This window comes from Triplophysa dalaica, chromosome 11, assembly GCF_015846415.1.
Source record: "Triplophysa dalaica isolate WHDGS20190420 chromosome 11, ASM1584641v1, whole genome shotgun sequence".
Classification (NCBI taxonomy): domain Eukaryota; kingdom Metazoa; phylum Chordata; class Actinopteri; order Cypriniformes; family Nemacheilidae; genus Triplophysa; species Triplophysa dalaica.
Window position 1 is genome coordinate 15,067,522 of NC_079552.1, and position 26,174 is coordinate 15,093,695.

The 26,174-nt window shown below is 38.4% G+C and overlaps 1 protein-coding gene across 1 annotated transcript; it reads right to left on the reverse strand.

The window, feature by feature from the left end:
* Positions 1-1,206: 1,206 nt before the first annotated feature.
* On the reverse strand, positions 1,207-24,837 carry vwc2 (von Willebrand factor C domain containing 2). Its single transcript, XM_056760369.1, has 4 exons — positions 24,536-24,837; positions 20,608-21,331; positions 17,151-17,280; positions 1,207-2,156 (listed from the first exon to the last, which is right to left on the reverse strand). Exons 2-4 carry the CDS (start codon positions 21,247-21,249, stop codon positions 2,005-2,007), a joined length of 924 nt encoding a protein of 307 aa, XP_056616347.1. The 5' UTR covers positions 21,250-21,331; positions 24,536-24,837; the 3' UTR covers positions 1,207-2,004.
* Between the last annotated feature and the right edge of the window lie 1,337 nt (positions 24,838-26,174).

Sequence of the window (26,174 nt, forward strand, 5' to 3'; positions counted from 1 at the left end):
ACTGTTTGCTATCCTACCTACATTCTTCAAAATATCTTATTTTGTTTTCATCAGAACAAGACATTTACAAAAAATGTTTTTCCTACTATGGTAGTCAATGGTGGGCAAGATTTTTTTGGTTACAAGCATTCTTCTAAATATCTTTCTCTGTGTTCATCAGAACAAAGACATTTATACAGATTTGGAACAGAGCATGTGACCGTGTTTCGCTCCACTCAATATATCGCTCAGATGCATACGGACCAAGCTAACACTCCGCTCACTCTCACCGGTAAACCAAATCCCACTCAGATCCCGCTCCGCCATAAAATGTGTCTTTTAAGCCAAAATGTTTTCAGTTTATAATAAACTTCTTGAATAACTGTCTCAGTTTAAATAGTTGGCTGATAAAGAGCAGTTATGTTTCAGTCCGACATTCTATGACATTACAGCCCATATTTGTAGTATCTTTTTACTTAAAGAGTGTCTAAAATAACTGTTTATAATAACTGATAAAGTATATTTGATTTTCGTCATTGGATGAAAGTCAATTTTTTTCTGTGTTAAAGTGCTATAATTGTGTCCGCGGAGCATCTAGCAACCCAGAAAACATGAAAAACAAGATCCCAGTAAGTTTTTTTTGATGAGCCTTTCCCTGCAAGCATGTGAGAAATCGAGGCGTTCAGATTTCGCTGCTGTTGTGGGGTAAAAGCAGAATCTTTTTATGATATTACCTCTCCTTAATCTACACAATTCCACCCACGGCGCTGCCCCCATTGTTGTTTTCACAAGCGACAGCGGTCTAGGCCTACGATAGAATATATACGGTCCGCTTCGCTCACATGCTCTGATTAAGAACAACTTAAGCGTGTGCAAATGATGACAGAATTTTCATTTTTGGGTGATGTGTTCCTTTCATTTAAAATACTTATTTCATGAACAGAAAACCTGAAGTCTGATCCAATCTCTAGTGACTTTTTTATTGGATGTCTTTGTTGATGTAGTCAAATGTAAACTATTGAGTTATTGGAATAGACAGCTGACTTTGAGACTTCTAGTTCAATATTCCTATCAAATCCTCTTAAATCCCACTTTCTATTTATTAATGTTTAACCTGACATTTCAAGCATGGCTCCATTTACAAAATGGTGACTGTCCTCAGGTAACCTCGAATAAGCGTCATGAACAATCATGCACAGTGTAACAATTTATTTGCAACATGAAAACACAGACGTACATAAAAACACTTCTCACTAGCAAAATTAACCTCCGTTAAGAGCAAAATAGAGACATGAACGCACACATGAGCAAGCAGCTTTTTTCCATCTTTTTTTGGATTCCCTTCCAAATCCTGCTTCATTTACTATCCTGAAAAGGCATCGGGTTAGATGTTGTATGCGATTGCTGACTGCAGCTTGTCATCTTTGACGAAACCTCCCTCCAGACTTGTGACAGACGCACAGGCAGGTGTGTAATACATTCCCATTAGATGGATTGTGATAAGCAGTCGGACCCGGTATTAAACGTAACTGCATATCAAAATACAGTGGCTATAAAAAATATCAGATATTTTAATCGTTATTGTTTCACCAGCACATACATAAATAAATATCCTTTATATGGGTTATAAATCTCAATATAAAGTTGAAATACTAATATAGTTGAATTTAACTCCATGCCTCTTGATTCTAACGCTATATATGTGTAACTCTAATGTATAAATGTCACTCGTCATGACGCTATGTCAACTCAGAGGCTCCATCGCAGCGTGAGGAATTTAGCATTTAGCACTCTGGCCTTTGGTCGTGTTCCCAGGTTATCCGCTCCATCCGCTGCATGCTTTTGGACACTCTGAGTTCATATAGTCATGAGCTGTCACAAATGGCCGTGACTGATGTAACATCACTCTGGGCCAGCGTATTGGCTGCGTGTGAGGCCAGGGGTCACCGTGCTGAGCAGATACAGACCGCAGCTGGGACGGCCGTTACGCAGCTGTCTGAGCGAAGGCCGGGGAGCGTTGCCACCTTAGCTCGGCTGGCACTCATTCTTGCTGCAGGTGGCCTGCCGCTCGATACGCCAGGTGCCCTCCTCGTATGTGCAGTAGCAGATGGTGCATGCGTTGATCTTGACCTCTCGGCCGGCCGGGATCACAGCCATGTCCGCATAGCAGTTTGGCCCTGTGACAGACAGGGGAGGAACTGCATCAAACTGAGAAATAAAAACTGCATGGAAATGTGCCAACAAGTCCACAATCCCTGGCATTGAGTGGTCAATCTTATTTTAGAGCGGCGGTGACTCTTATAGATCAAGCTGAAATGATGTCAACTGACCTCATATAAGTTTTATGATGTTGTCACGTTATCAGTCAGTCAGAACACAATGCTGTACTCTACGTCAGTGTCAGCGCGCTCACTCTATCTTTCTCTTTTAAGCTTGAGGGACTTGACAGCTTTTCTTCCTAAACCGCAGAGGATGACGCGTCTCGGTCACAACTGTGCTGCGTGTTTCAAGTGAAAATGACACTGTCAAAATAGCAGAACTGCACTGTTCTGTGTCAAACCTTCTATAAACTCTGACCATATTGTGATCTTAGAGAGCTAATTGCTGAGCTTATGGTGAACCATAAACATTTATTAAGCCCCAAGTGCAGAGTCTGACTTTTAGTGTTCTAATCTATAAAGCTTTTACAATTGCATGCATTTTCAAATAGTAATACGTAAAATATGTAAGTCCTTTCCCAAAATGTAAAAAATGGATACATAACTTGAGTTTAAAACTTAACACATTCTATACAACTACTATTCCTAAAACCTTTGGTTACGAAAGCTGACAAAACAAACACAAAAAGGAGGCCTAAATACGGGTACTATAAGAAAATATGTGGTTTTATGAAGAATCGGCGCAGTTGGTAGGGCACATCTAATAGTTGACACAAAAAAGAAAATTCTGTCATCATTCACTCGACCTCAGATTGTTCCAGACCTGTTTGAATTTCTTTCGTCTGCTAAACACAATGGAAGATATTTGGAAGAAAGTCAGTAACCTAGCAGATCTCATCCCCCATTTACTGCCATAGTAGGGAAAAGAAATACTATGGGAGTCGATGGGGGATGAGATCTGTTCGGTTACTGACATTCTTCCGAATATCTTCCTTTTGGGAGAGTAAATGATGACAGAATTTAGATTTTTTGAACTATCAATTTAGCTGATTATTTAAGATACAAATGAAATAAAATCTAAAAACATCTTCGGTAAAAAAGTAGTGCTGTCAATTGATAAAAAAATAATCTGATTAATCACCCATTTTTTCTGTGATTAATCACGATTAATCGCACATAACATCAATGTTTTAAATATACTTTTACATTCTAATAATTTCACATTTAATCTCCAAATTAATGTAGAAACAACCGATTTATTTTACAGCATCCTTTTATGAATGAAATCCAACATTCTGATATTAGTACTGCAACTGATGCTCCTTTAAAAAAAGTTTCTTTTTTGCTTTATTTGAATATTAATTACAGCCATTCAACATTGAAGTACATGATAATTGAGAGCTTTCATGTATAACAAGTAGAAAATCGGAATAAAAGAGGAATTCCTCTTTTCTTTAGTTCTTTGATTAACATTAATGAAAGGAGTCACAGCAGTCACAGTTTAAGAATGTGGCCCCTTTAAAGGGATACTTCACCCAAAAATGAAAATTCTGTCATCATTTACTCACCTTCGAGTTGTTCCAAATCTGTTTAAATTTCTTTGTTCTGTTGAGCACAGAGAAGAATATTTGGAAGAATGCTTGTAACCAGACAGATTTTGTAGCCCATTGACTCCCATTGTAGGAAGGAAAATACAATGGTAGTCAAAAGTGCCTCAGAACGCTTTGTTGTCCTAAATTCTTCAAAATGTCTTCTCCTGTGTTACAACAGAACAAAATAAAGTCAATGGGGTGCAAAATCTGTCAGGTTATGAGCATTCTTCCAAATATCTTTCTCTGTGTTCACAGAACTCGGAGGTGAGTAAATGATGACAGAATTTTCTTTTTTGGGTGAAGTATCACTTTAAGAGCTGCCGCTCTGTGCAGATCTGACGGCCATTCCCATTTTCACAACTCTTTGCATTCATTTAGGATTATGTTGAAATCTGTTTTTACAAAATGGGCTTTCTGAGATAATATTGTGTGTTCTTGTTAATTCAAGATCAAAATAGAACTTAATACTGATGCGCTGTCTGACAGGAATAAAAGCCTTTACATGAATAGGAGCATGATATAACAGATGCTAAATTAAGTGTGTTAAATAATTTAACGCGTTAATCTGGAAAAAAAATATATTGCATGCATCAACGCGTTAACGTTGACAGCCCTAAAAAAAAGATAATGTGTGTCACACAAATCCATGAAGAGTTGATAATTCACTGGACCGTGCAGGTCTAAAATGACTCATCAAGAAAAAAATTGTCGTCTGAAGCTAAGAAAGAAAAGTAAATACTGAAAACGGACAGCAGAATAACGACAAGAGATAGGAGACTTGCTCTGAGCATTAAGTCATGTCTGGGGGATTTTAAGGATTTTTGATATAACACAAACTATCTTATGAGCTAGAAAAAGCAAACCAGTCAGAAAAGCCTGAGGGACTGTGGTGAGTTTGGTGAACATCCTGTAGATATTTTCAGTGCCAGTCAAGGGGATTTGGGGGATTTTGATTATCCACAATACAGTCCAATCAGTTTGAATAGATATAGCAACGGGACTGGAATTAATCTAATCCAGTTCATAAAATAACAAAGCCAATACAATTAATTAACAAATGGCTATGTTGTTGTTCAGAAATGCTATCATGGTGCATCTTTCACTTCACTTTCCCAAACAGATAAATTGTGCTTTTGTTTTCAGCCTCTAAAAAAAAAGAAACCGGGAGGACACATCTCTACATAAAACATACACGGGCCCATCAATCATCTAGAATATCTGTCCGGTGCTGTCAAAACGTCATTCAGATCATATTTATAAACATTTCAGAGAGAAAACGTAAGATCCCTTCCCATAAATATCATGACATGGTAGAAAAAGCAACTAGCACACCTAAGAGAGTGTGTATATCTAGCTGCAACCATCACTCCGGGATTTGATTTATTAATATACAAATCATTTGATTTTGATTATTTTTCACCCTAAAATTACATTTGTAAATGGTGATGTGCATATATCAGGGCTGTAACAGATTTTTAATACATAGTGGACAAAAAATTAGCTATAACCATAAATAATAGTATCGGTCAAATTTTTCATTTGTTTATTTTGTGTTTTTTGTAAATGAATTACACTCAAAACATGAGTGTAGTGAGACAGAGAGAGAGTTTGAAACCACTTTGGCCTTTAAGGCTTAACATGCGCTGAATTATTCACAAAATGATAATATGTCTAAAATAAACAGGGTATTGATATTCATGTTTTTTTTACATGATGATAATACCTGTATATTGTGACACATCGAAGATATATTCATAATGAAAGTTGAAGGACGAAGACATGGTCGAAGATTAACAGCTGCAGTACAAACAGAAAGGAAGCGAACTGCATAGAACAGTTGTACACATGCTGCATCTTTGGCAGCGGCGAGGAGTGTTTAATCACGTTGAGCAGACCCTTATCCTCACCGCGTATCAAAGCACTGCTGTAGAGGCTAAATTCAAGAGAGAGAACCATTAAAGACTTTGGTCCATTCAGAGATGAATTGCATTCCCTACGGAACAGCGGTAATTGAGATAAAAAGCAAATAGGAGAAAAAGCTGGGATCTTGAAAATGGCATGATCTTTTAAAGCTCATTAGAGCTCATGCTCTCTGAAACAGCCTGGACCAAAACTCACACTGAAATAGGTGAAATATTAGCCCAATCAGTGGCCTGCACAGACCTCTGCTAGGTCAGGGGCTGAAGAACCCAAAAAGGGCACTTAAAAATAAAGTACTATAACAAGTGTATTTGTACAGTGTCTAAACAGCTGCAGTAATGATTTATTAAATATACATTTTGAACCAAAATAGAGAGATAATAAATACTATATAATTGAAAATAAATATTGTGATCTTATATTTTACTGAACAAAAGAATCAACTTGAATTTGTGTTTAATTTTGTAAAAGGTGCCACAGAACTCATTGACACAATATGTTAAATTGTTCTCTAATATCTACATAGAAGGTACAGTATGTAGCTTTATTAAGTGCCAAAATGATCCAGAAACGGTTTAACATTTGGTTTAACATTTACAACCCCAGGATTTGCCCCTAGAATGAAGAGACTATTATCGCGCGTTAAAAAAATTGTCGCCGTTAATCTATTCTCAAAGTTGGGTTGGGAGCTGGGTCTATACTACGCAAGCTATGATGTCTTTCACCTTGATATTTAAGCGCGGATGTATACCAGCTTAACTGCATTGTACGGGGCGAGAACGAGATTTTTCAACTCGCGTGATTCGCGTCATTCGCGGAAGCAGAAGCCTCCTCATCATCTCATGACCAGGGCTTCATTCGCGTCCTTAGCGCAGCCTCATCATCTCATAACCAGGGCTTCATTCGCGCGATTCGCGCAGCAAGTAGGTCTATTGGCTCTTTGCATTAACACATAAATCACTCTCGCTTGACACGCCATTCGCGTTTGGTCTGAACACAACATAACGTTACTGTGAAATTACCGCATCAAACGTGACGTGCTAACATGGATGCAGCTATGAAGCCGCCGGGTTTGCTTCAGGGAATATTAATTTTTAAGAAGCTTCCCAATAGGAACATCGACAAGACTAACGTTGTTTGCACCTTGTGCAATGCGGAATTGGTTTAAAAAAAAAACACTTTCTCTCAACAGGTAGTGGTCTAACTTTAGTTGAAACCAGTAACTTTGTATTGAGATCTAATGTATTATGGCTCCTGTATGACATATCGCTTGTTGCTCCCTCACTCTTTGTAAGTCGCTTCGGATAAAAGCGTCTGCTAAATGACTAAATGTAAATGTACTGTAGGAGCTCTTCCAGTCTCAAGTACCACCTAAATGGAAATCATCCCTTAGCTAATGCGGAAGTAAACACAAGTTCATCTTATTGAACATAATTTAATTTTCATCACCAATTATCATAGTAGAACAGCTTTCTCAAGCAGTTTGTGATGCATTTTGGAAACAGTAGATGAGCCCCTGGTCTAATGCGCCACCTGGCTTGAGAAACCCGTTCTCAAAGACTTACTTTTAGTCATTATTTGGGTAGCACACATATTCTGAGTGCCTTCGGCAGAATTCAAATGAGCCATTTTAATCTAGATTAATCTAGATTAAAAAAATTAATCTATGCCCACCACTAATATTAATATTGAACTTTGCTCTGATTGGCTTTTTCACTGCGGCTGCTCGTAACAGTAGCTCACAGAGTAAACAGATCGCTGCTGTCAGGTGTGAAATGGAAGAAGTGGATAAGATCACTGCTTACTGCATGCTGTCGGGGTTCTAATGGCAATATAGGCGGAATTGCCCCCTTCTTAAATCAGTATCAAAATGGCTGAGTGAAGCCTGCTTGATATTGTCCTAGGTTCGAAAAACTATCCCTTTGACTTTCGTCACGCGACTCTCGCTGCTCTGTCCTTCAAATTCCATTGTAAACAAATATAAACAAGGCTTAAGGGGCATTAAACTTGTACGATACAGATCAGACACGTCACACTTTATAACTGTTCAGCTTGCGCTGTTTAAAGAAGACGATTAGCTTGCGCAGGCCCGCCTGACTTTATAACTGTATAAAGATGTGTGTCTGCACAGCTTGCGTTGTATAAAGAAGACGCGCATATGTTTATAACTCAGAAATTTGCACTGTACAGATGACCAGTGGTGTAAAGTAACGAATTACAAATACTCAAATTACTGTAATTGAGTAGTTTTCTTCAGGAAATGTACTTTTATAAGTTGTTTAAAAACAGTGTACTTTTACTAGAGTACATTTTTAGTGCTGTATCGGTACTTTTCTTTGCTATTTTTCCTCACATTTTCGTCGCTACTTTATATGTTTAATTTGATCGACGAAGGGGAATAATCAGTCCTGTCATGTGACCCCGTCCACTCAAATCGCGCATGGAAAACTTGCATTCATGGACGAGAACGAAAGTGTGCGGCAGGCAGGGCGGATTTCAAATGGTGGTTTTGCGCGCTTGAAAGTCACTGAGGGAAAGGGACACAATACGAAGGCTCGTCCGAGATATGGAGAAATTGAGTTCCTGTATCACTCCATTTGCCAAGTGTCATCCAAACGGCTATATCATGAAGTAAAATTGTCTCTACATCAAGTGCTCTGTCCTTTTAAGTGAGTATGGAGCATGTGCGATTGGAACGCATGTGAAGCAGTTTTTCAAACTGGGAATAACCAGTTGTAACGTTGTGCATTACCAGTTATAATGTTGTAAATAATGTTCAATTTCTTGCACGGATCGATCGATTCTCTTAAACAAGACGTCGTTGATAAATCGAAAGAAGCCACAGATGTTACTTTTATGTTGCCTGTATCTGTTCTTTGAACTTGTAAAGACATGAACCATGAAAAACCATGGACCACAACTCCAGGTAAAAATCATTATTGTTCTACCTAAGAAATAATGTCACATACAACTTGGATGGCTTGAGGTTGAGAATTTGATCAGCCAACTCCTCTACAGATATGACTCTTAATGCTAATCCAATGCAATTTAGGTTACAAATGTTTTGCAATTTTTGCTATGCAGTATTTTGGGCTCATATTTATTAATTTCTGCATTATGGGACCTAGTACACATGATTGAACAGTGTTGGAATTGCATGAATGGTTTTAGGTTTGTAGTGTTTGAGGCTCACGATATGTCACTTCCATGTACAGACCTCTTATTATTCATCTATGCCTTGGTAAATACAGTTTCCATTCTATGGCACCTTTAATATGTTATGGCTGTATTATATAGATGGAAGTGCTAACTGTCATGAAATCAAATATATTTAATGCTATTTACGGTAGAGAATTGACTCAGACGTTTAACTTGATGCATTTTCCCCATAACATGCAACTCAACAGCATTAAAAACTGTCAGAAATTAACCTTCCATTTTCCCCTAGAATTATTATGTCAACTCTCCAAAATTAATAGAATATGTACTGGTTTTAATTGAAACTATACTGGTGTCTACTGGTACACTATGTGATTCTATTGGTGGGGTGTTATCTGGCAGATTAATCCTATCTGAATAATGCCCTAAAACACACTACAGAAAGGAATTTTGAAATGATCTCCATGGAAAACTGTTTCATAGTGATATTTTAATGGAAACCATAAAAATGCACACGATGGTTTCTATTGTTTTTTTCAGCAGGGATGTTAACATTAAAGGCGAACTCAAAAATGAAAATCCTGCCATTTATAATCACCCTCAAGTAGTTTAACCTCCCCCAGAATGCAAATGAAGGTAGTTTTGGAAGCTTTCTGACTCCACCTTAAATATCAACGCAACCAAACTTCAAAGAACTGAAAGTGCATAAAAACATTGTAAAATTGTCCACGCGACTCTGGTGGTTCAGTATTAATTAATATAATGCGACGAGGATACTTTTTGTGCACAAAAAACAAAACTAAGGACTATATTCCAAAACTTCCTGATTTGAGTGTTAGTTTCCAGCGCACGTTCCCGAGAGCCACACGACAGTGCGTCGGGTGTCAGCGTCACTCGACACATGCTCCTGTGTTTTGCAATCTATGGAGGAGTCAAAAAACTTCCAAAACTACCTTAATTTGCGTTCTGTGGAAAAAAATTGTTGACTACTACACTGTTGTTTATGATGAACACAGTGACAATTGCGCACTTAAACTCATTTAGACGCCTCTGATTGGCTATGGCTCAACAGATGCGTATGTTACAGGTTGTAATACGTGCCAGCTCAAGCAGATCAACATGTAATGCTTTAAAGTACTTTTTCATTTATTTTCACACTTAGTTTCAATTGCGATAGTTAGTAACATTAATATATTAGTAATATAATGTTATATTTAGTTTTATTGAGCATGGGGCATTTCTTTCAAATTTTCTCATATATTTGGGGGCGTATATTTGTTCTTTGCCTCAACTATTCGATCTTCCGAAAACAACTTCCGATCTTGCCTGAAACTAATACTTAAAAAAGCACACTTTGACATTGAATTACCTTGAATTGATGGACCATAACCTACATGCTGCCACATTAGCTACAACAGTATGGCAAAGATATTTATTCTGTGCTACCTGCTGCTACTGTGAAGTAACTAGAGACCAGTGTTGCCAACTATTTTCAAAGGAAAGTAGCTAAAGCCTTCCCAAAAACTCACTAAACGTCGCCAGATGACGTCATGGGCTAATTTGCATATCAGTGATATCACGTAGTATCAGGCAAAGGAGGCAGGGGCTTGAGCCCCCTTGGCCCCTCCCGTGTGCACGCCACTGAGCCCACTAAGGCAGTTCTTTAGTACATATACATTATAAATGCCACTAAATTTACTTGCTTTGTGAAAAATGATGGCTGGGATGGATGGAAAAGGTATAGATAGATTTGTGAGGTTGGATTTTATTCTGAAAGTGCTGGTGGATGGGCGTATACTAAAATATTAATAACAGATTTCCACAATATTATAATTATAGTATTTGCATTGCAAGCACGTTAGTCTAAAAAAAATTTTATTTATGTTTTTTATCCCCCGTGACCCGAGGTAGTTCGGATAAGCGGTAGAAAATGGAATGGAATGGAATGGAATGTTTTTTATCTTCCCTTCCTCCCAATGTCTGCAATTAAAGTGATAGTTCACCCAAAAATAACACTTCTGTAATCATTTACTCACCCTCATGTCATTTTAAACCTGTATGACTTTCTTTTTTTTCTGAAAAACACAATAGAAGATATTTTGGGGGACAGTGCTGTTCGGTTACCACTTTCTCCAAATTTTTTCTTTTGTGTTCTGCAGAAGAAAGTCATACAGGTTTGAAATGACATGAGGGTGAGTAAATGATGACAGAATTTTTATTTTTGGGTGAACTATAATAGAAATTCGTCATTTATATAACGCTTTTCTGGTTACTCAAAGCGCTTTGCATAGAAGTGGGGAATCTCCTCAACCACCACCAATGTGCAGCATCCACCTGGATGATGCGACGGCTGCCATATTGCGCCCAACAAACGCCGCCTTATAGGAGGAGAAGATAGGAGAGTTACAAAGCCAATTAGTACATATGGGGATGATAAGGAGGCCTATCACTTTAATTCAGCTGTGAAAACTTTAAGTCTAAGGTGTTTTATTGTATTATACCATTAAAAAATATGACACTGAAGCTTAATATTCCCTATTGATTTACATGAATATATATTTCATATTTCATTTGCATATGAATTCATATTGGTGGTTCTATTTTAAATCTGCTTGCATACTAAATTGTGATTGATAGCAGAAAACAAGTTTCTCATGCAGATGTCATTTAAATGGAAACAAAGCCTATAACTCTTAACGAAATATACTAAGTCAATCCACACGGACTGCAAATCCTTGTCAGACAGGGTATTTGTTAAGCTTTCATGTAAGCATTGCTTTTAAATGTTAAAGACATCTGTTAAAACACTCTTCAGTTTGCTTTGCAAATCCTCTTCTCCTGCTTTGAGTTTGAATATCTCCTGGGCAAAAAGACTGAGAAAGAGCGCAGAGAGAGCTGGAGGTGCTGTGCATAGAAAATCACTGTCCTCTGCTTCTCCCCTTCAGTATCAAAGAGAATCAAGGCCCATTACAAACGGATAAAACCATCAGCGCAACAAATCCCCACTAACGCATTTCTCCAGAGGAAGAAAGAAATGCAAGAAGTGTTTAAGATGAGCTGGAGCCTGAAAGTGTTTTCTAGGGCCTCTCTTAAGCCCCCATGAATATTACGCCCCAATTGTCCTCTTGAAAAATGCGAGCGATCTCGCTTTCCCCCAGCAACATGGGACGCTGAAAATATTTAGCTCAACCTTGAAAGATTAGCAGCAACCCTGATGTCTGAGCTCTTTCTAAAATGGGCTTTCCCCCCACGTTGTCAAGGAGATGAGATGAGGTCAACAAAAAGAAGGTGAAGTAGGGAAAGCATCTATTTCGCTTTATATTGACCGCCTGAATGTGGAGAGCTGCTGCTGTTTTTAATTCAATCCTTCCCTAAGAGGTCCACTGCATCTTGGGAAACGGTCACATCGGTGCAGCATCCTTGAAAAAAAATCACTGGATTGCAAGTTTCTTATTTACTGACAGACCCCCGGTGAACGAATTGCACGGGCGTGATGACTGGAATTGAATGTTTTTCACGTTCTTTTTGAGTCGCAATGCTGCTGCCGCTCGCAGATGTTCTTTGATATTCATGAACAACTGCCTGGGGTGGATATTAGCAATAGCGCTCACTTTCATCTCCCCCCATGGCACTTCCTGAAGTGTCTCCCAGCGTACTCCATCAACAACAGGCCCAGGCGGCGCGCCGCACAGGAACATAATACTACATTCAGCAGCCAAGAAAGAGGTGCTTACCTCCGCTCTTCTCTAGCAACAAATAGAGATATCAGCCCTCATGACTGCTTTATAAGCCCTTTGTGTTTTTCACATATTAACACCCACTTAAAATTAATGAAACCGAGGCTAACAGCCTGAAATGTACCCTACAGTGTAAAAGGTGTAGGTGGTCTTGAGCCACGTTTACTGCGCCTGCCGGCTCCTGAGGCTGGCCGCCAATGAATAAGCATGAATGAATCAGCTCAATTACAGAACGTTTCAATAAGCCAACAAATTACACGCAGTTACATCCTTTGAATTGTGAGATTTCTATGACCTGAAACTGACGGGGGAGGCTTTTTGTACCCCTGCTGGGTATGGCGTGGTGAGCGTGAAGCGAGCATACGATAATGATTATGAGAGAAATGCTTGTCACCCATTAAGAAATCGATTCTCTTCGGCGCTGTCCCCATTCAGCGTCAAGTCTGCCAACGGAAATGAAGACGACAGCCCCACTTTCTTCTGCAGCTATTATCATTTCATCCCATAGACACCACATTTTTCTCAAAGGGGCCGGTCTTAGGGCTTTCATTCACAGAATGGCGGAGTCAATCAGATGGTAATTGCCTCTTAATGATGCCAATTAAATAATCATTCTGCTCCGGTTTATCAGGAACATCGATTGGAACGCTGATAAAGTTTCTGCGTCGAGTCCTCACACGTTGAAAGTTTGTGTGGCTCAGGTGATTATCAACAGTAGAGGATGAGTTAGAACCGGCTTTCACAGCCCTTACACAACCGGGACCTATCCAGAGATGCCAAGCCACTAAGCTTTGAAGTCTTACTTTGAGGAGCGCAAGTCTCAGGGGGTCAGAGCATCTGGCTGTTTCTCGCCTTGCATCTGCGCCGGAGTCTTTGTACCTCAGACACTTTCAGCAGAAGCCTCAGAGGTCTCACCCACCGTAGTTGCGTTTCAGCCCCCGCTCGACATGCACAAGCACAGCGAATGCAATCAGCCCATTGAAATGATTCTACCTATCTATACAAGTCAAAAAACAAAATTGCAGACATCCTGGCGAGCGCAATAGAGTCGAGCCGTGGTATTATGATGCGCTTTTGAATCACCAGGCAGCGGTAATCTTGTGAATTCTGCATCCCGCGACTTTATGAAATGGTCCCGCCTCTGTTCATTTGGATTCCGTTTCACTCCCAAACACCAAGCGAGATATTTTGATAAGGAAGTCTTGGCAGGATCTCGACAAATGGCAAGATGACTCATTGAAACATGTGTGCTCTTTAAAATAATTGGCCCACATCAGCCCTTTCCCCGCTGCAGAGTCAGAGATCCATTTACCAAGTCATCATTTCTGTTTTGCTGAAGGAGGCTGCGTGGCTGCGGGTGCCATATTAGATCAGGATCCAAGCGAACAAAAGAAGCAACAGTCTTGGACGTGCTGTCTGAAAGCATCTCAAACAGCTCTGTATAACCCACGCTGATTCAGAAAACTTCTGCCGAGACATTGTAATGTGTTCCAATCACAGAACACTCGCACACTAACCCGAGGTCACAGCTTTTCTTTCCTCTTCCCTCACAAAACACTCCTCTGGCCAAAAAGAGAACAAAAGCATGCACAAGGCAGCACTCTTCCAGAACAACATAGTGAGCTGCTTCGCTGCCAGCGGTCTACATAGGCAGCTGTCTTCTTTGGGAGGACTTTAACGGTCATGAACCCTCAGAAGTGATACTGATTTAGAACGCTCTACAACGACAGAAACTCAAGTAGTGTTCCTAAAACACGAGGCATGAGTCTCTCGATTTGAGAGTTTGACCTTAAAGGGATACTCCACCCGAAAATGAAAGTACTGTCCTGAATTACTACCCAAGTTGTGCCAAAAACTTTTTCTGGGATATTAAAATGGTAGTCAAAATGTTTCCTAGAACTGTTAGCTTTCCTAAATTCTTAAAAAGATCTAATTTCATGTTCAAAAGAACAAAAATGCTAAAATCATTTTCCTGCGATGGTCAATGATGTCCTAGAAATGTCAGTTGCTAACATTCATAAATATCTTTCTCTGTGATCATCAGTACAAAGACACTTATACAGATTTGGAACAACTTGAGGGAGAGTAAATGATGACAGAGTTTCATTTTTGGGTTGAGTTTCCCCTGAATACATTACTTAATACAAGTGATACTCTAATAAGGATAAACATATATTACAAAGACCGACGTAGTCAGACCTCCAAACGTCCGAACGCTTTATCAGATGCCAAAAGCAAAAAGCAAAAAACAAAGAATATGAATATACACCACAAAAACACTGGATTGTTTTCTCGACTTATTCAATGGGTTGAGTTAGTTGGTTAATGGGTCATTTTCTCAGTGTTGGGTAGTTGTGTAACTCAGTTTCTTGGGGATGGAGGATGGAGTGGTTTTCAGCAAGAACAAACTGTTTGATTTATTTGGAGAAACAAGTTTTGTAATTTTGTATCATTGTCTTTTTATCTATATTATTGGATTGCTGTATACACAAAAATGCAAGAGTATGCAAAATATGTCATTTTTACAATACTAGCTGTTAAAAGTAACATGGGGATTGTCAGCTTTGGTTTGCTAGTCTGTAAGGTAAAATAGTTTTTTTCTTCTTTTTGAACAAATCATGTATCCCATTTTTTCCAAGATCGATTTCAACAGAAATATGCGAGTTATTTACTATTATTGATCATGTTTCTGTTATTTAAAAGTTTATTGCATAATTTCAACATGTAAAACATGAATCGTAAACATGAATGATTGCTGCCTGCCGCTAGTGAAAGTCGTCACAAATAGTATGTTTTTTTTTTGCATTCAGAGTTTATCTTCTGTTTTTATCAAGTTTGGGGCCAACGTGGATAAATAGGGAGACTGAGATTGCTAAACTCTCATCAGAATAAAAAAAACCACTAAAACTGTCAGTAGGTTTCACAGATAGTTTTTTTTTATTAATTAGGAATTCATTCAACCAATTTGTTCACACAAAATTGCTGAATTCAACTAACTTGATTCAGTCAATAAGGAAGCACCGTGGTCTGTTGGTCAAAGACGTGAAACCGTTCAGCTGCTGGATTTGTGTGGAAATATTTGCTGGGAAAAATCGAAAATGAAACACACATGCTTAACAACTTGTTGTCTAATAAAATAAATATGACTTTGATGTTTTTTTCATAAGATTTTGGTGAAATCTCTTCAACCCTAATGGCTATGCTTCTACCCTAATATTAGCGCAATGTGATATAATGTGCTTTGTGTTGTAATGGTACAATTGCCCAGTTTCCAAGTCTAACCTTTTTCGTTACATCCCAAATTCCAGAACTCACATGTTAAGTCTTCATATTCAGTGTTTAAAAATTTGTGTTTGAGAAATAACTAACATTTCCTGCAAAATCCTTTTAAATCATTATAATAAGCTTACTGTGTGCATCGGGGTAAGGTAAACGGTTGTTGAGTCTCAAATGAATGAAGGCATGAACCTGGAAATAGAATTACTTATTTCACAACAAGCAGTTAGCACCCCAAAGGCTGCCTGACTTAGATGTAAAGCAACCAATCAAAGTTTGTTTTGTTTAACGTGAAAATGGGCCTACGTCTCTCAGGAAACCTGTAGAATTCAACCAAATGCCAACTTCAGTGTTTCCAATCTTGTGTGCCTTAGGCTGAGATTATATAGCACACAGAAATTTTAGATACTTTAATACATTTTTGATGAAATGTTTTGCACTGTACAATATTTCAGTATGAAAATATGTTTAGTATTAAACACCAACAATTCACTCATCTCCACCATCTTTAATCTATACTTTTACTTGCAATAGATTGCAAGGTTGCCTGTTTCAGAAAACAATACAAGCACTGGTGATTTATGATCCGGCTTAAACTAGTTACTTCAGGAGGCGTAATTAAAGCACCTACATTTCAAACAAACCACCACATCGGGAGGCTCAATGGGTTTATGAACGGAGCAAGAAAGTACAAGGAGACTTTTCATGTGAACAAAACAAAACGGCAACCAAATAACAGCTTTGAAAAGGCTTCCTCCTTTATATGCCAGCTGCTTTGAAAAGAGACCTTTACCTCTGCATTTGCAGCCAAACAGACTAAAAAACATTGTTTATGTGTGAAAGTTTAATAATTTGTGCCCCAGGGCCGTGGCAAGCAGCTGAAACACCTGCCTGTGCTAATCACCTCACCTCCTGGAAACAAGCAGAGAGCCTTGCGGGTTCATTAGTGCTATTGCTGTCTGAATAATGTATCTCGGCAACTATCTTAAACAAAAGCCTGCAGATAAATATAATCTCATTGGGCTTGCATTACCTCAGTAGCGGTAAACTGGCTATTACAGAACAATGAGATGGATGCACACGTAATGCATATAGTGAAGAGGTGAGATCTGGAGCTTCTTGCTGGCTTTCTGTGAATTTTGTCCGCTGCTGGTAATTGACTGCAGCGGAGAGAAGTCTCTGTGGTCATTTTTACAGAACCGATTCTAGCCTACCTCTCTAGCACCTGGGGGACACAGCAGGGGTTTGGTACTTCAGAGGATAACGGTTTGAAAGGAACAAGGGAGAGAAAGAGAGACAGAGGGATTGGACAGGGCAGATCCACTTACCGCTCTTGCACACTGGGCAGCACTGGTCGGGCTCATATTCTGGATCAACGCAATCTGTCTGTGGGCAAGCTGACACCGAACACAAAACCTCTCCGCTTGGCTCACAACGGCACTTCTCACACGAAGACACCTGGAAATGTATGCACATGCCATTCAGAAAACACTAAGACACTGTAGCTATATTGAGGATTTCTTCAACAAGACCCTTCATTCTTCCAAAGGCTGATTTTTTTGACACACCAAAACTAGTGTCACAAAATACTAGGTTATTTTTGACTCAGCGTTGGGTCATAAATGGTCAAATGGGTTATATTGAGCCAAACAGTTTTTATACATGATCCAACAATGGGTTACAACAACCCAGCATTTAGGCTTGAAACAACCAATTATAGGTTCATTTATAAGCCAATGTTTGGGTTCAACGTCTTTGGAACCAACACTGCGTTGAACATAACCCTGGACCTTTTTTGTATTGGGAATGCATTTGTTCTAGGTACTTTTGGGTTAAATGGGTAAAAACAGCAATTTGGGTTAAAACAAACCAGCATACACTCTTAAAAATAAAGGTGCTTAAAAGGTTCTTCACAACCATGCCATTGAATGGCCATCCTCATTAGGCGGACCCCGGGCCGAATCTGGACCTTTGCTTCTTTCCATTCGGACCGCGAGACAAAGCCTAATAAACCCTTTCAAACATTTGACTATTTCGGTTGTTTAAATTGAGCCCGTGTCTACACAACGGAGAATCACATCACATGCGCTCTCAGGAACATTTATGTTATTGATCTTTTGCCGCTATACCCTGTTATATCTTTATCTAGCGTCAAACGTGCTTCATTTTAACCCTTTCCGCTCCTTCTCTCCCGCCAAAGATGCGCAGTTTTAACAACAGTAGCAAAGCAGGTAAATGGACCCACAACAATTAACAAAATGCAGCAATTTTAAAGTATTTGTATCTTTCAGTCTGTTTGCTGTATGGCTTCAACCTTTCTGACAGATTTGTGAAATTGTATGAAGTATAAAGTTCTTATCTACTTTTATCATAAGCATTATTGATCAGCATGTAGACATTTGTGACCCTGTGAAAACCCAGGATAAAGACTCATAATCTCATTTTCGTTTCGTTTTAGTCAAACTTAGTCACATTTTCGTCATGCTGTATAATAGTTAAAATGGGTATTTTGCCAAAAAATTATAATCACTTGATTGTTGTTGTTTGAGAAATTTGTTTTTATATTTCATTATAATTATAGATATAGTAAAATAGATTTTACCAATAAGCAAAAATCAAAAGAATGTCAAATCATGTGCATTGACATCCAACTTCCTGATGCCTGCATGAGGTTTTGGGTAAGTTTTTATTTTTATAGCTACATTTTAGTCTCATACCTCTTTTAATGGCCTTACTTTTCGTCTTGTCTTTGTCCTGGGAAAATAGTCGTTGACGAATATTTTTTGTCATTATTTTCGTTAACAAAATGAACACTTTCATGGAGTAATGTGTTAAGTAAAAATTTTAAACAAAAAGACAGAAATATTTATTGTGCTTTCATGGCTGTGACACCGGGGCATTTACAGCACGAATGAACCAGGGGTTTTATACTGCTCAAGTTCATTGCATTAAATACCCTTGAGGGTAGCAATCCACAGTTTGGGAACCCAAACCTCTGATCTTAAGGTCCTTCAGTCGTACATCATGGACACTCTGCAGAGGTAAGGGATGTTTTTACACTTATCCTTACATAAGGATGGATAAGTGTACAGCATGTTGTATTTCTAACTCTCATTTTTACATTTTCTACTTAAAGTAATGCAATATATCGCGAATGTTTATCGTATCGAAATACATAGCAATATATTGTATCGTGACCCGTCTATCGTGATGTGTATCGTATCGGGAGGCACTTGCCAAATACAGCCCTAGAAAACAGTAAAAAGAGTTTTGCTGGGTTTTCACAAGCAGGTTCAAATTTTCTAATGAACAACGTTCTAATTGGGAAATTATTTAAAGATAGAAGTAGTTCTGTTATGAATGGCATGGAAAGGCTAATTAGGTAAGTAACTTTGTTTTCTGGTTATTATGAGAGCATTTTAATTGTTAAATTACATTTGTTGTCTGTATGTTGTCAGCAGCTTTTTTATTTACCCATATTAATTATCAGACTTGATAACTGGATGTCAAACAAACGGCCTAATAAAATATGATATCTCGTATATAAATATATCCATGTAGGCTAAATTGATAAAATATTTATTATATGTTTGGAAGAAAGAGAAAAAACTGGAGCTTATAATAATAATTAATGGCAGAATTTTCTTTTTGGGCCAGAGATACCCTTCAATGTGATGTGTAGGTGTTTCTTCACACCCTAAAAAATGCTTTGTTGGTTTTGACCTATTCTGGTTAAATATTGGACCAACACTGCTGGGTTAAAAATTACCCAATGCTGGTTAAGAGTAATGCAGCATTGGGTCATTTTAACCCAGCAGTGTTGGTCCAATATTTAACCAGAATGGTTAAAGTTCTTCAGAGATAAGCAAGAATCCACAGATATGTCATACAGATATACCTGAATCTATATATGATATATATCATATGATATAGGACTCGTTTTGCTCTACTGAGGATTTAATTGTTAAGTTTGCAGTCTGCATATGCATTAGGCCCCATGAGCTAAACCAATAAATCCAGTCCTGGACATTGCTGCTCTTTTTGAAAAGCCCTAATACTGACTGCAATAATAAATCTCACTGCTTGCCAGAGCTCAGGTGTTTTGAATAATGACTCCAATGATACAGGAAGAGAAGGAACCAATGGAAATTGAATCTAGAGATTAACTGCTGAACAAAAAAGGGGGAAACTATCCCTCTGGCTACACTATGGGCCTTGATACGCCGTTCAAAAAGAATCATTTCTGCACCTGCTGTCTGAAACTTGTTGAAACACAATTTTCACTAAAAGAGAAATTAGCGAAAAATCATATAAGGGCCCGACAGCAAAAGCTTTTTCCTCTAGCTCACATCTTACCATGTGTGAGATCTGTCACCATTACCTCCACATAATAATTGAACTCTTAACACATTTAGATCATAAAAACTTGAATAAAGCATTTTCCGATCTGAACCTTTGGAAGATTGATAGACGTAAAATGAAAAAATGTGCGTTCTTGAAAACTCATTTTTGGGATGTTGGAATCAATACATAATCAAGACATGATGCGCACACATTAGATTTCTTCTACTTGACAGAAGCCTCCATTGGACCAAAAAAATTCAATTCCACTACATAATGAAAAGAGAGATTCAACGAGTATAGGTCTGAACGCATTGATTACCCATCTTCAAGTATGCTTTCATAAAATAAAGGCCACTGTGGGGTAGAATACAGAGAATAAAAAGAATAAACTCAGTTCAAGATGGCATTTGCATAATGTAACATTAAATGCAGTCGTCTCACCTTAAACTCCTCCAAAGATGAGTATATCTTCCCTCTGAATTCACAGTAGTTTTTCTTTTCTTTGCACTGTGGACAACACTGGCTAGTGTCAACACGCAGGCAACGGGGGTGAAGTTTCGGACAATCAGGCTGGGCGCAAAAAGGACCTTCGTCGGTGCACAAGCAGGGACACGTAGATGGTCCCGGAGTAAATTTCTCCCCTATGGCGAACACAAAACCTGTCTCATCCATGCAGCCCTTGCCCCTGTAATCGGGGTACGCATACTCATCGATGGACTCGACAGATACGTTCGCCCCCTCCGTGGGAGTTTCTTCGGTCTGCTCGCCCCAGGCTTCTAAATTCTTTTTGGATACTCGTCTCATGGGACTTAAATTGGATCGGGTTCTAGCACTGGATTTGTTTCCCCCATTGATCCCTTCCAGTTCAAGATTACTAATCTCCTCCAGACGCTGCTTTGCACTGGGACTCAGCGCGCTCTCTTTGGACTGGGTCAAAACTCGCTCCAAACGCTCTTTTTCTCCGCCCTCTGGCACAGACACAATGGGGTTACCCCATGCGCTGGTGTACAAGAGCCAGTTGACAAAGATAAGTCCTGTTGTCATGGCAGCCGAGTGAAGCATCTCTCTCCTCTCCACCAGCATAAAATGATGGGACTTCACCTGAGCTCACATAACAATCCTCAAATCTCAGATGGAGTTCTCAGCAACAAAACCGTCGTCATATCTGTAAAACAGGCAGACTGCTTGGTTCAGCACCATGGACAGAGGCTGTAAAGTCAACCAAACTCACTTCTTTTATGGTTTACAACAGTTTAAAGATAATTTTATATCTTATTATATCGGTAAGGAACATTCTAGTGACAATATTTCTTCCAAATTCTAAATAAAAATATAGATTTTTGTTTGCATGTAATTTAAGAAATTTGAAACAATGCAAACTGACCAGAATGACAAAAAAGAAAACAAGTTTATATTCATATGTAAACAATAAAATACTGTTTCTCATGCGTGATTTTTTTCACAACTTTCATGCATCTTTGCATTTCTAAGTCTTCCACATTGCTGTTGGATGATGTTGTCACTCTGAGGTTTGGACTGGAATTACCACAATACATGCAGAAATGCTGATTAAAGCCTAAACTGGAATGGTATCTTTATTTTTTTCTACGACTGTATAGTTCCCAACATGTTGAAGATCTAAAAAGTACGTCCTAATCAGCATTTTCAGCTTTTTATCTTATTTGGCTTATTTAAAACCAAAGCAAACCCATTCACTTCCTTAAAAAAAATAGGGTGTCACATCAATAACTTCAAATCTCACTGGCTCTTGCACGTCTCATGACAGATTATCATGACAACTAGAGACAAGAGAACCAAAGAGTTTCTAAATGATCTCTCATATTTCATATTTTCATATGTTTTGAAATATTCTGATGACAATGTGTCAATATCAGTGTTGAATGATTCAGACAGTCCTGGGTTACATCAACAAGGGGTGTCTAAATTTATTGGACTTGTGCGAGAATAATAAGCTTTATAAACAATAGGTGTAAAACTGTTTTTGTTCTAAGTCTGATACTCACCCATTGGCAGTTGTTATTCTTAAGGAAAAAATCAAACAGGTTAAGGTATAGAAGTACTTAGGTGTAATGATAGATCATCAGTTATCTTGGAAAGATCTACTTTCTTCAATGTCTTAAGTCCTTTGAAATAAGACAGACCCTTCTGCTATTTTTAGACCTGTGATCATGAGTACATTGCAGTATTGTAATTCTACATGGTATAAAAGTTTATCTGTTACACTAAAAAGAAAATAGTTTGATCAAATAAAGATTTGCTCACGGATTGTTGGTCAGTCTGCGGCGAAGGTTTATGAATCACCCTATCAGAACAACTTGATAAGGCTAGCAAATAACATAGTCTCTCATTCTAACCATCTTCTACATAAGAAATTTGATTTATTACCATCAAATATGAGGTACAGAGTTCCAAGGTTCAACAAACTGATGTTTAAACACTTGTTTGTTTATCCTGCAATATTAGAGTTATCCAAACAAAAATCAAGGGTTTAGGATATGCGAAGGAAATATTGATGTTTGTGTGAAGGTTTGAATGTTACATGATGATATTTTGTTGTAAGGTGGTATGAAATTGTTTTGTGTACGTCAGATGTTTTCGATTTTTTTGAAAATATGGTATTGTCACGCAAGACAAATTTCAGACTGGTCTGTCAATAAAGTATTATATCATATATTATCATATCGTATTTCACTGAACATCATTTTTTAATTTAGAGCTTGTAGACTTTTGCTTCACTAAATAATCTTGAAATAGTAAAAATAAATTGTCACAAAAATAATTTCACTTTATAACACATTTATTGACCTAGTGGAGTCATTTTGATTTCTTTTTTGATAGATGCACTTTTTGAAGTTTTAACATTTTAGGAGATATTTCTCTTAAAGGGACAGTTCCTCCAAAAATGAAAATTCTGTCATCATTTACTCACCCTCAAGTTGTTCCAAACCTCTGTACATTTCTTTGTTCTGATGAACACAGAGAAAGATATTTGGAAGAATGTGGGCAGTTTTCAGTTCTGGGACATCAATCGCTGCTATAGTAGGAAAGATTAAAAGGGTAGTCAAAGGTCCCCCAGAACTGTTTACTTTCCTAAATTCTTCAAAATAATTTTGTGTTCAACAGAAAAAACATATTACAATATGTTTTCTACAATGGTAGTGAATGATGTCCAACAACTGAAAATTGCTTACAATCTTCCAAATATATTTGTGTTCAACAGAACAAAAAAATAAATACAGTTTTGGAACAACGTGAGGCTGAGTAAATGGTGTCAGAATTTTCATTTTTGGGTGAACTATACCTTTAACAAGACGTGAAGTCATATGCAGGATGGCATGAGGGTGGGTGAATTGAGAATTGTATTTTTGGGTAACTCCTCATTAATAACAAACAAGATATTTTCATTCAAATTGATGCAGTTATTGCAGATAACCACATTAACAGGCAACACAAAAATACTAGAAACTTTCATTTTGATCAGACATGCAACTTTCCCATCCTGGCAATGTGTGAAGGCTTGACTGCCTCGAGTGTAATCACACATAGCGACAGCAATCTCCCAGTCGCACCTCCACGCATCAATTTCCACGTGGTGGGGGGGCGGCTGGACACGAAAGTAAATTGGCTCAAGGGAACTTGAGTCACATGCACTTCAACGATGCATTCTCTGTCCAGCTAAACGCAATCAATTCGCTTCAATTGAATCTGTTAAATGGCACGAAGAGGTTAGTCGAGAAAAAGATACATGCGAGGCGAAAGAAGCTAAGGGGCAAATATGAAATGGTGCTCACAAATCAATTGCACTGTGAAGTTTATAAAGTCATACCAGTCCGGCGTCGCACATTTAATTATGAATATCAAGTCGTATAAAAGCGATGCATTTATTTCCACTTCTCCCGGCTCTCGAGCCTGTTGATGCGATTCACAGGTGTCTTTACACAGCAGCATCCACAACATCATCCTCGAAGCGTCACATCTTCATCCACACACAGGCACGCGCGTTTAACAACCACCGCGACAGAAAGTGCAACATCTCAGCTGTCAGATCACTTTGAGGACTGAGGCAATTATTTAGGGTTCATACGAGGCAGCTCGAGGACTGAAGGCGCGGATAATGTTGCGACACAAAGCAGAGGATACGTATCAATTCCTGCTGCACCTTAATATTTATATCACCTACATTAATCATGCATGAAAATGACTTTGCCATTATTTCATTATATCATACTTCGCCCGTCAATATCAATATGGCACGTTAAAGCGCATCGTTCACGCAGCGCACTGCACTCTAACTTTTACTTTACGATCGCATTTAAAGAAACGGAAAGACATGCCAACCATCCCATACCTGCATTCTATCTCTCGGTGTCGGTGATCTGTTAGTTGTCGGAGGCTCGACAGCGTTCATCAGTCCATGCACACTCCAGATAACCAAACAACTAAGCTCACTTAACAATGCTGAACGCTCCCATCACTCCCCACAGCATTCATCATGTACTGTGTTTGTGGTCAAATAGCGTCTCTTACGAGGGCGTCAGGGCTGCGAAAGTCTCCTCTGCGCTTTCTGGAGAAGTGAAAGAAAGACGAGAGAGGACCCCTCGGCTTCTGGTGACAAAAACATAACGTCACGTATTGAAGATTTTGATGAAAATAGCGCGTCACCTTTCTGGCCAGCAGATGGCACATTCCCGTGCTTTCCTTTGATAAACTCTCTCCATATATGATTAATCATTGGTTCAGGTTGTTGCTGCACAGCATATCCGTTTAAAAACCCTTTTTAAATGTGTTCAGAGCGTGCTTGTGTTCACAAGTAAGCTACAGTTTTGGCTTTGCTTCAGGCGGAGACTCTGAGGACAAGGGGAAATTTGAATGTGCAAATGCAAAATTGATGAAAAATGCACTTGGAGATTAAAGTTTTTCGCCAGGACTTGCAAGCTTGCATTGATTGCTTTAGGTGTGCTGTTTTTGGCGCTGTAACGGTGTGTGTGGTGGGGAACAGACGACATAGACACACACCAAATAGAGTCGTTTTCCCTTTGAGAACTGTTGGCTGGTCTCCACAATGTAGATGATCTCAGATTTTGCTGTGGTTATGGGGTCATTTATCACCACACACATTTAAAGTAAAGGTTCCAAAGGCGTTCTTCTCGAGCTGTGTGGCTTTATTAAAAATATTTTTTTTTGTCATGCAGTATTGTATGATCATCATCCTTATGTGAGGGGTCCCCATGTTAAAACTGTCTTCCCAGGTTTCACACTGAAAATGATATGTAATTTCATTCTTTTGTTCTTCTCACTGTTAAAATGGATTGATACTTCATTATTTATGTGTTGAGACAAAATTGTATAAACTTTTTTACAGTTTCCGTAACTGCGCCAACCTTGTTAAATCATTATTCATAACCACTTTTTGTTGAACTCAGTCTATACAAAGGTGAGAAAGATCAACACAATCTAATGGGAAATACGTAAATATGAGGTCGTTAATTTAAGATAATTCGTATGAATGCATGGCATCTCGTTCGTATAATTTCACTACGATTTACTTTCGCGGCAGTGACGTTGATGTTAGGGGCGGGGCTTCGGTTTTGCTTTTTTCTAGTAATCGAAGAATTCATATATTATAATAAGACACCTCAATAAATAGCTACGAATTCTCTAAAGAAATCTTTTTTTTTAAGAACCAAAGGCAAAATATGACATATGTTTATAGAAAGGCCAAATATTTAATTACTGCACAGTAGCACACTGTTACAAATCTGTTAAATGATGAAAAGTATTATTTTATCTTCACTTAAAACTTAAAGGTGCTCCACAATGCCATAGAAGAAAATGTTTGCCTGCACTGTTCCATTAAGAACATTTAGTATCAGCAGAGCCTGTCCCACTTACAGTTCTTATTCAGCACGAATAAGATTGTAAAGAAGTCAGAGTGCATGAAACACTGTTGCAGGTCTGATTTAATGGTGAAAAAAGTTTTAGAGAAA